Consider the following 11,467-nt stretch of genomic DNA (forward strand, 5'->3'; position numbering starts at 1 on the left):
GGGTCGAGGAAAATATTCTGGTGCCAGATAAGAGTGACAATAGACAATATTGTGGCTTACAAAATACACACATTTACACAATAAAAATGTTTGCCTTTAAATTTAATCCTAATATAAAACCTAATTCATGTGTACAGACCAAACAGAACATGTCTAACAAGTGCAAAAGGACTGGCAAATACATAGTGCAGTGAAGGTTGAAAGCTTAGGCTTTCCCATGTTGGATTTTTACAGAACTCAAGGCTCTTCCACTCACTCAGTGACCTAAGGGAAAGCACATAAACTCTCCTATTGCTATTCTCTGTAGAACAGCAATAATCTGATTGCTTCTGGGATTTATTGACAGAATACATATAAAATGCTCAGCACAGAGCTTGGCACTTAGCGTACATCCAACCAAAATAAATAATAAATGTTACTGTAAGCTATACAGCATAACAGTTGGATGCCCGGGAAAGATAGTTTCCTGCTAAAGGCAGCTTAGGGAAGAGCCAGGCTCAGAAGGCATGGCAAAGCCAAGCTCTGGGAAGGAAAGGGTAGTTATGTGGAAAGGAAAAGTTCCTAGCAGAATCACATACTCTAAATATTTAACAATATATATTAAGATTCACCTCAGCTCAGAAACATTAAGTGACAAATAAGATGCATCCCCTTAGGAACTAGGAATTCAATTTTTTTGTGTGAGAAAGAAAACCAGATCTCTCTGACCTGGCAAAGTTGTTGAGCACAAGTAAAGCAGAAGCTCAGTGACAATCTCTTTGCACAGAGTAGGAATGATGAAATTTTCCTGACTGACTGTGGTGACTTGGTAGCTGAATGTCAAGTTTCAGGCCAGAGTAGAAGTATACTTAAAAACAAGACAAGCACATACTATGTTAAGCATTTGTAATTTAGAGGTCACAGTAGCTTAGGTATTATTGAGCAGCAGATGTCTACATTGCTCTCTAAGTAACAACAAGCAACCATAATATTCAAATCTACATTTGAAAGTGAAATTAGAAAAAATAGAGGGGATGGATGGGTGAGGTTGGGAGAGTTGAGGAAGAATGACGGAGGGGGTCGCATCCACCAAACACATGCTGAATTGAAGCACCTTTGTACAATTACTTAAAGATAACATTTAAAATATAGTTGGATGTTTGTGTCTCATGTCTATAATCCTAGTTACTAAGGAAGCAGAGATCTGTAAAATGCAGTTCAATGCCAGCCAATGCAGGAAGGTCTGTGAGACTCTTAACTCCAATTCGCCACTCAAAGCCAGAAGAAGAGCTGGATCTCAAGTGGCAAAGTGCTACCTTTGAGCACAAAAGCACAAGCAGCTCAGATCTTGAGTTTGACATAATAAAATGATTTTTAAAAAATAAAATAAAGAATAAGGAGGAAAAATAATCCTGTCAAGATCCTTGGTTTTACTGACAATCTTTAGTATTTTGAAGCAATGATGGGTACTTTGTAAAAGGTTAACATTACAGTAGAATCATTCACTGCATAGTACCTATTCCATCAACAGTGAGATGTATGACTGTGGTCTCACGAAACTGTATTGGCTTATAAAGTCATGTCTAAGCCATCTTAGCTTGTTAGTACAAGCTCTCATGTTTACACAGTGACAAAATTTCCTAACGATGCACTTTACAGAATGTTTTCCTGTTAATAAGTGACGCAGGGATATATATATATATATATATATATATATATATATATATATATATATATAATATGTATATATGTATACATATATGTACATATATATACGGAAATCCTTTTTCAAAGAAATGAAATTTAGTTATTTTATACTTGAATTTGTATAGCTCAAAATTGTTTTTAGCAGATGAAAAAGAGCTGTGTGTGAACTTTATCTGAGAACTTCTTTTCCTTTTGCAGCAAGAAGCCAAAAGCACATCAAAGCACACCTCCCCATCAGAAGCCTCTGACCTTAGCCTACGATGGAGACTTAGACATGTAACTAGAAAAATAAATCCAAATGTAGACATCAACTGCCTTAACTGCTTTCTCTTTTGTAGCTCTCAGACTTCTCAGTTTTTTGAGGAATCTCGTGATGTGATATATTGGGCAGAATACAAATACTGCATAAAGTAATATTGCCTCAACTTCATTTGGACATGGAGTCAAGAATTAATTAGGTCTGCCATTTTGTTTCCAAGTTGTTTGTGGGTGTGAATGTTTTATTTCTTTGTTTTTTTTCCAAGAGGCCTGAAAACCCTTCTCTTCCTGTTTGGAAATGGGGGGAAGAACACAGATGAAATTCCCACAGACTTGAGTAAACTTGATCTTCAGCAGCATAATGACAATCTGGAGGAAAGCCCAATCAAGGCATTTACTGTAAATGACAAGTCTGACACTGAATTGTTATGCACTACATTAGTGCAAAATATTTATTCTTCCCATACTTCAACATGAGTTTTCTAGAGTTTACATTGGTTTAAAGACTTTCAAATTGGATTGCCTATTTTCATGAGCACTGGGAGAATGAGTTACCATTTCAGAAATTCTCTGAGTTTTTACCTTTAAATATTGCATTTTGTTTTGTAGTCAGGGGATGATAGTACTTCATAGGCTATATCTATTGAAATTTAGGAGTGTGTGAAATTGCTGGACCAGATGAAAGCTACGTGGTTTCTGAATGAAGTGTAAGTGGAATGATACATTAAAATAGGTGATTATCTTGGAGAATGAGGTAAATTATTTGATTACTAAAACTATACTTTAACAAAACCTTACCTGGGTAGATATAGAATTAACCACACACAATTGTAATTCAGTTTAATAATGACAAACTCTGCTTTTGTAATTTCAATTTTCTTATCTGAATATTTATAAATTCTTTTTCTTGAATTTAATTATCTGACCTCATTTAATATACATTGAGCACCGATCCTGTTTGTAGTGAGTCTTGCTTTTATAAGGTTTCAATAATATCTAAAACAACATATTAAAAAGCTGAGACCATTTTATGAAGATAATTGTTTGTAATTTTAGGTGTTGAAAGTAAGAAGGTGCCATCTTGTGGTTTTCACTTGTATTTATAACAAATAAAGTGCTCAAGAGACAGTAACTTTGGCTGTTTCACATTTATTCACTTTCAAAGTAACTTTGCTTTGACATAAACATTTTAATATTAGTTTTTTAAGTTGTCATTTTAGGAACTGACACAAAATCACCGACAAATAAAAGAAACAAATTCTCAATACTATTATGAATTGAAGTCAATTACAAGGACATGGAGTACTTTTAAGGAATAGTGCCAGTTACAGAATAGTGTAACACTAAAAGTACTGATATGTAAATGATCTGAAGGGACTGAAGAATGGATTAGAAATGGATTATAATACACAAGACACAGAATACTCTCATTGTATCTGTGATTTCTGTTATCCACATAACGTCTATTGGAAGGGCTAGCTGAGCCCTTTCAGTAGATAATTGTGTGCAGTGGTGGTACCATTTTTCTGTAGAAACAAAGCAAATGAAAAGAGAATACCTTATTTCAGTATTTTGTTTGAGGAAATTAACTCCTAGATGTGTTTTTATCTGTTCCCATTAGCAAAATATCAGTAGTCCTAAGTGTAGTTCACAAGAGTTTGAGTAGGGGATCAGAGTCAGGCTGTGCTTGTTACACTATTTAACTGTGAACATGGAACACAAATGACCTATGCCTTGGCTATTTGACCCTTTAAATGCTGGTAGTAAAATCATTTTCCTTTTAAGGTAAACATTTATAATAAATATAAAATACTTTCCATTTGTGACATACCAAAATAAATATTGTATACAAATATTATTTATAGTGTATTCAGGATATGGACTATATAGGTGAAATTTTCATTTATTTATTACAAATTCAATGTTCATCTATTTGTATTGAATTTGTGTTAAAATACTAGATTTTTCAACCCCATGGCTTTGAATAAAATTGCTTCTCCAAGAATGTAGTTTCTCAAATTGTTTTTTATTAGGAACACTAATTTCTCAAATACTGCAATTAATAAAAAATGTGCTCATTTGTAAAAAAAAATCACTGATTTATTGAAGATCTGCCTAGATGTGCATCATGAGCAGAGGTACACCAATCAATGAAATATGATCCTTTGGGGCTTTCATTTTGTTTGAGAATTACTACACATAGGTTTAAAGATTTGGGAACTTCATCCCTCTAGAGCAAAGCTAACTAATGAATTGTCAGTAAAAAGAAATTCTGTATATTGACATATATGTTCTGAGTTTATAAAGTATGTGAATACTTTTTCTTACTAGAACATACTGCTTCTAGAATAAAAACAATGTTTTTTAGTTGGTACTGAGCCTTGTGCTTGCTAAGCAGGTGCTCTATTACTTTAGTTATCAGTCTATCTATTTTCACTCTGGTCATTTTTGTTGGATAGGGTCTCATGGTTTTGTTCAGGCTGGCCTGAATCTCCTATGTATACCTCCCATGTAGCTGAAATGACAGGTACACATCATCTTGTCCAGCTTATTGATTGAGACGAGGGTCTCACAATTCCTTTTGTATTTTCCTTAAATTTCAGTCCTCCTAATCATTGCCTTCTGAGTAGTCTGACCAAAAAGTAATTTTAATCCATGTGGTTCTTAAAATCATAAAAGAGTAGAAAGTCAGAAGACATCCGCATAGTGATACTAGCTAGCATTGACCTTAACAAATTAACTAGTCACAGTATGGGTGAGACTGAACACACAAGCTGGCAAACCCCATGGATGTGTGTACCAGATGTCCCAGATAGCAATCTTGGAGAAGTAGTTTAAAAGGCAGAAAGATTTGGTTTTGTAAAAATCTTAGAAAAGATGTTCACAGTTTTGAGTTTAAGTTTTACAGTTCACAAATTTCCAATAGAAGTTTGGATTTCTAGTATTGCTGGAATTTTTAGAAAATCTAGTAACAAACATCTCAATCTGAAGAATCATTAAAAGATTATCCTTTGCATTTTTTTCTAAATCCACCTACTCAATGAGACATTCCCTTTGAAGATTTTACATCTTAATCTGAGTTCACAAATTGCAGTTAATGAACCAGATCAGTCACCAGGTTTTGCAAATAAAGTTTCATTAAAGCAGTCAAATCCGTTCACTAACACACCATCTACAACTTTCTTGGTGCCAAGCACAGAGGTGAGTACATAGAGCAACTCTATGATCTGCAAAGGTGAAAATCCTATCTGCTCCTCAATTGCAAAAAGGAGAGGCCCAGCCACATTTTTCTATGAAGGACCAGATTGAATCCCTTGTAACCTTTCCAACTCTTTTTAGCCTGATCTCTTCTTAACTCCTATTTACTGTATGGACTTAATGTACAGTTTATTAAATATTTTCTCTTTGCATTAGGATTTAATTATGAGAACAAAGATCTTAATTTAGCTCACTTATGTATCCAAAATGTTTGTAAAATAGCGGGTTTTCAGTGAATATTTGTAGATTAATTGAATGAAGTTGGAGAAATAAGCAGTATACAGCATATAGCCACTGAGGCCATGGTAAGTGATTTGTTTATTTGGGATTGTTTTTGTCTTTTTCTATAACCCTGCTATTTTACCTGAGGACATTGTGTTTGCTAGGATTGCTGAGCCATACCTCTACTTCTTTATGCACTGGTTATTTTTGATGTAGAATCTCTCTTCCTGTTTACTTTGAGCTTCCTGGCTCCACTAAGATGACCGATAAGTGTGATCACAACCAGTTTTTTCCTTTGAGATACAAAGTCACAGATTTTTTTTTCTAGATGGGATTGACATGAACTGTGATCTTTACAAATGTAGAGTGACAGGCATACACACACATACACACACACACACACACACACACACACACACACACACACACATGCACACAATACCACTACCACCACCACCAATACCACCATGCTCAGAGATGGTTTAAGAAGGGAGGGGGAGATCTCACAAACATTTCTGCCCAGCCTGGCATTGAACAGTTTTCTCATGTAGGTACATTTGCAGAAAAATTATAGAATAATTATCAGTTTTCTATGTAACCCATAAGATTAAAGAAATAGTGTAAATATCATAATCTGTAAATATTTATTTTTTAAAAATGATGTTTAAGTTTGTGATTATTTCTAAAATCAGGAGGTTGGTTCATACTATTTCACTACAGTTTCCTACTATTTTAATTTCGATAAATTTACAAGCTAGGAGGATAGATCATAAACAGTGATGCAAAGAGAAATGGTAGAGATAATAGTGATACAAAAAGAAACATAAAGAAAAGGCTTATCTAATTACAACTGGGGAATTTAAAAAAAAGCTTCGAACTACTTTCAATAAGAGAAGACTTTAACAGGAGGGAAGGCAACAGACACTTAGCTACATGATGATACTCCAGAATTCCAAGGTTATTTTCACATTAATGTGAGGACCAAGATAAGGGAAATTTTCACACCATTGGGTTTATCCAAGAGTGAAATATCAAACGAAACATATCAACTTCTTCACCAAATATATTTATTGGTTCTCAGTTTATGACCCTAGATGTTTGAACTCCTCAGAACCAAATCACTAAGAGTTTGCCTATAAACAGGATTTCAGTCCATGTCCATAATGGTTCAGCCTTATAGATGTCATCCCAGACATGGAAGGTATACAAAGCAGCACATGCTACCTATCTACCAAGTAAACACCAGTAAACCTAGCTACTAGGGAAGCTGAGATATGAGGAATGCCGTTCGAAGACAGCTCAGGAAGACAATATTTTCAATTAACCACAAAAAAGCCATAATTTGGAGATAGGGTCTAAGTGATAAAATCCTAGCCTGGAGTACAAAAGTTTCAGGGACAATGCTTAGGACTTGAATTCAAGAACCAGAACTGGCAGAAAGAAAGAAAGAAGGAAGGAAGGAAGGAAGGAAGGAAGGAAGGAAGGAAGGAAGGAAGGAAGGAAGGAAGGAAGGAAGGAAGGAAGGAAGGAAGGGAAGAAAGAAGGAAGGAAGGAAGGAAAGAAGGAAAGAAGGAAGGAAGGGAGGAAGGAAAAAGAAAGAAAAAGAAGGAAGGAGAAAGAAAAAGAGGAAGGAAGAAAGAAAGAGAAAGAAAAAGAAATAGGAAGGAAGGGGAAAGGAAGAATAGAAGAAAAGAGAAAGAAGAAAGGAAAGGAAAAGAGAAGAAGGGAAAGGCAGAAAGAAAGAAAGAAAAAGAAGAAATGAAAGAGAAAGAAAGAAAAGAAAATACTGTTTCAGTGCAGTTAAGTAAACTCCCCAGTGTTTTACCATAGAAGTCAGGAAACATAGGCACATATGTACACAGAGCAAATAAACATCCTAGACTCTTGCTTGGACTTCCTTGAACACTATCAAAGAAAATTTAACAAATTCAAATGCTTAAATACCATAAAACAACAACAAAAAAGGTAAGATCAGAAGTACTCAATCTTTCTTGTGCTGAAAACACATGACCCTTTTGCGTCAGAAAAGGAATAAAGACACAGATGAAGATTTTGTCAAAGCATTTTACTTCTATACAGAAGCCCCATCTGCCACTTTCCCTATAGCTAGGCTGCCATAGAGTGGGGTGGTCTACAAGGTTTTTTATCCTAGATCAAGGTTGACTTTGTCCCTTATCCTTATTGCTAAGAATTCATCCTTTTTACAATTGCTCAGGTTGATGAGGAAGTTAGAAAGCTTTCTAACTTTCAGTGAAAAGTCCCTCCTGGGGGAGTGGGACTATACTTTTAGAGACAAAGGCGCACATTCTTCTCATTACAGTTGGCTGGGAATGGGGTGGAGAATGTGGCTGGAGACATTTACAGTTGGACAAGGTTGGTAAAGGCAGTCGAATGTTCCCACTCAAGTTTTTATTCAAAGGGATCTATTCTTTAACTCCACTGACAAAGACTTATACACTTGACTGGCAGATCACAACAGCACAGATCGTAGTTACAACTGAAATCAAAAAGCAAATAATTGCAGGCAATATCAGTACCTGGAAATATCAGTATTCAATAGTAACTGGTTACAAGATGGAGACATTTTTGTTTGACAAAAAAAAAAGATTGTTTCTTCTCATACTTCATTCTTGGGATTCTTAGTATTTCAGTATGTTTACATGGCATCTGATAGGCCCAAAGCAGTATACCACGGCTTCATTTATGACATACTTAGGTCCAAACAACTTAATCATTTGTCTTAAGAATTTAGTGATGCATTGAGAAAATAGATTAAAAGAAAAGAATTCATTTTTAAATAACTTCAATTATTGCATTACTGGAAGCCTAAGTAGATTTGGACTCTTCTCAAACTATACAATTAGATTAAGCACTACTAACTTCATTTCTTATTATGTATTGATTTCTATGCACAATTTGTTTTTATTACAACAATCAATGAAAATCCAGCCTCATAAACATGTGACATCAACGAATGAAATGTAGTGTGATCTATTGCTGAAATATGAACTACCTCAAGCAAGGAGTTGACACCTTATCTGACAGATACTCTGTTTTGCTGTACCAGCTTCATAAATTTAAAATTTGTTAAATGTAATCCCCAAGAGACTTTTGATATGTAGCAATTCAGAAATGTGTTTCTCAACCCTATAAATACATCACAATTTCAGATAGCTCTGTTGATTTTCCTTGAGCTTGTTTTTTTGTTTCAAGGATGAGTAACTACTTGACTCCCATATTTTTTCATTTTGATCTGAAAAAATACAGCTTCAATTTATTTTTAAAATCTCTGAATACTCTTTCGAACTATATTGATTTGCTTCATATTTACAAACACAAAGGGAACAGTCAAAAGGTATTATGCTTGTGTATATGTCTTTGTGACTACTCATCATTAGTTAATCTATTCTGTGTAGACATTTATTTTTATTTTATTGTAAAGATGCTGTATAGAAAGCTTACAGTTACATGACTAAGGTAATGAGTACATTTCTTGTTGAGCATTGTTACCCCCTCCCTTGTTATTTTCTCACTATTTCTTCCCTCCTCCACTTCTCTAACTCCTCCCCACACCGAAGTTGTAAACTTCATTTCCAGTATAGTATCTTGTGAATATCATTGTTGCAATGGGTCATGCTGTGTCCTTGTTTCAGCACTTTATTATTCCCCTTTCCCTCCCCAAATTAGATAAATGTATATGAAAGATTCAGGATACCAAAATCAAGTACAATGACAACAGAGGATATACCATAGGGGGAAGAAGATACAAAGGAAAGAGAAAAAAATCACTTAACACATTAAAAATAACAACAACAACAAAAGACCTCTTGTGACCATATCTTGGGGTTCATTTCACTTAGCACCCTTTTATATGGTCATATGTACATAGCTTTGAGCTTTTCTTCTCATCTGAGAAAATTACCCTAGATATATACTAATTACTGCAAATGAGGGAAACCATGGATTTGAGTCTGACTTACTTCATTTAATAAGATTATTTCCAAGTCTTTCCAGTTCTTAACAAATGGGGCAGTATCATTCTTTCTGATGGAAGCATAGAATTCCATTATAAATATTCCATTATAATTGCATAAAATTGCAGAGCTTCTGCATGGCAAAGGACATAGCTAGCAAGATCAATAGAAAGCCCACGGATCAGGAGAAGATCTTCACTAGCCAGACAATGGACAAGGGTCTCATATCTAAAATATACTTGGAACTCAAAAAATTAAATCCCCCAACAAAAAATCTTCAAAGAAACAACTGCCCAATAAATAAGTGGGCTAAAGACTTAAAGAGAAACTTCTCTGAAGAGGAAAGAAGGATGGCCAATAGACACATGAAGAAATACTCAACCTCTCTAGCCATAAAAGAAATGCAAATCAAAACAACATTGAGATACCACCTCACCCCAGTTAGAATGGCTATAATCAAGAATTTAATAACAACAGATGCTGGAGGAGATGTGGACAGAAGGGAACTATACTACATTGTTGGAGAGAGTGTAAACTTGTTCAACCATTTTGGAAAGCAGTATGGAGGTTCCACAAAAGACTCCACATAGAACTCCCCAATGACCCAGCAATCCCACTTTAGGCCATTTACCCAAATGATTACAAACAAGACCACACTAAAGCTACCAGCACAACTATATTTGTTGCAGCATTATTTACCATAGCTAAGATATGGAACAAACCCAGATGCCCCTCAGTAGATGAATGGATCAAGAAAATGTGGTATATATACCCAATGGAATTCTATGCCTCTATCAGAACGAATGACATTGTCCCATTTGTTAGGAAATGGAAAGACTTGGAAAAAATTATATTAAATGAAGTAAGCCAGGCCCAAAGAAACATAGGTCCCATGGTTTCCCTTATTTGCAATAACCAGTGAATGTCTGAGTCAAGCAGAAAAGGTCAGATAAGTTGATGTTAGAGAAATGAACCCCAAGATAATTATTCAAATGTTTTTTTTTCTTTCATGCAATTTTCTAACATATTTATAAGATGATTTCTTTGTTGCTTTGTATGTCCCTCCCCAACAGTATAACCCCTGCTTTCACTGTATTTGATGTTGGTATAATTTTTGGAGGGGAAGGGAAAAAACAAATCATTTAAATAGGGATACAGGTGGACCCATTGCAACAATGGCTTGTACAAGTCGTTATGTCGAAAAACAAACTTTACAACTTTGGCGGGGAGGGGGAAGGGGGGAGGAGGGAAGGGAGGATTGGGTAGGGTGGATGGGGTGGGGGGGGTGGTTATGGGGAAGGATGGGAAGGGGAAGCAAAGGAGGAGGCAACAATGTTTGATAAGAAATGTACTCGTTATCTTGCCCATGTAATTATAACCCCTCTGTGTGGTATTTTCACAATTAAAAAAATAAATAAAAAATAAATATTTCATTATACATTATATATTCATATATATATATATATATATCACATCTGTTGAAGGGCATCTTGGTTGAATATCTTAGCTATAGTGCATAATGCTGTGATAAACATGGTTGGCTGATAGCTTTAGAAAGCCTTGTTTGTGATTGTTTGGGTAAATGCCTAAGAGTGGGATTGCTGGGTCATAGGGAGATCTATATGTAGTCTTTTAAAGAACCTCCATACTGTTTTCCAGAGAGGTTGAACAAGTTTAGACTCCCACTGACAGTGCTACAGGTTTCCCTTTTGGCCACATCCCTTTCAGTGTCAGTTGTTATTAGATTTCTTGATTATAGCCATTCTAACTTGGGTGAGGTAGAAACTCAATGGTGTTTTTGACTTGAATTTCTTTTTTGGCCAGAGAGTTTGAACATTTTTTCATGTGTTTATTGGCCCTTCTTATTTCTTCTTCAGAGAAGTCTCTGTTTTAATCTTTAGCCCAGTTATTAATGGGGAAGTTGTTTCTTTGAGGATTTGTTTTTGGAAGATTTAATTTTTTAAGTTCTAAGTATATTTTGGATATGAGGCCCTTGTCTGTTGTATAGCTAGTGAAGATATCCCAGTCCATGGGCTTTCTATTGGTATTATTAGCTATGTCCATTGTCA

The 11,467-nt window shown here is 35.1% G+C and overlaps 1 protein-coding gene across 1 annotated transcript in view; it reads left to right on the forward strand.

Moving 5' to 3' along the window:
* Positions 1-1,966, forward strand: part of Thsd7b (thrombospondin type 1 domain containing 7B) — an 817,905-nt gene extending 815,939 nt beyond the window's left edge. Inside the window, exon 27 of the mRNA XM_042683500.1 lies at positions 1,885-1,966. Within this exon, the coding sequence (XP_042539434.1) occupies positions 1,885-1,966 (82 nt within the window). The remainder of the gene's footprint in view (positions 1-1,884) is intronic.
* The last annotated feature ends 9,501 nt before the right edge of the window (positions 1,967-11,467 follow it).

This window comes from Dipodomys spectabilis, unplaced genomic scaffold, assembly GCF_019054845.1.
Source record: "Dipodomys spectabilis isolate Male_0828 unplaced genomic scaffold, ASM1905484v1 ptg000081l, whole genome shotgun sequence".
Lineage (NCBI taxonomy): Eukaryota > Metazoa > Chordata > Mammalia > Rodentia > Heteromyidae > Dipodomys > Dipodomys spectabilis.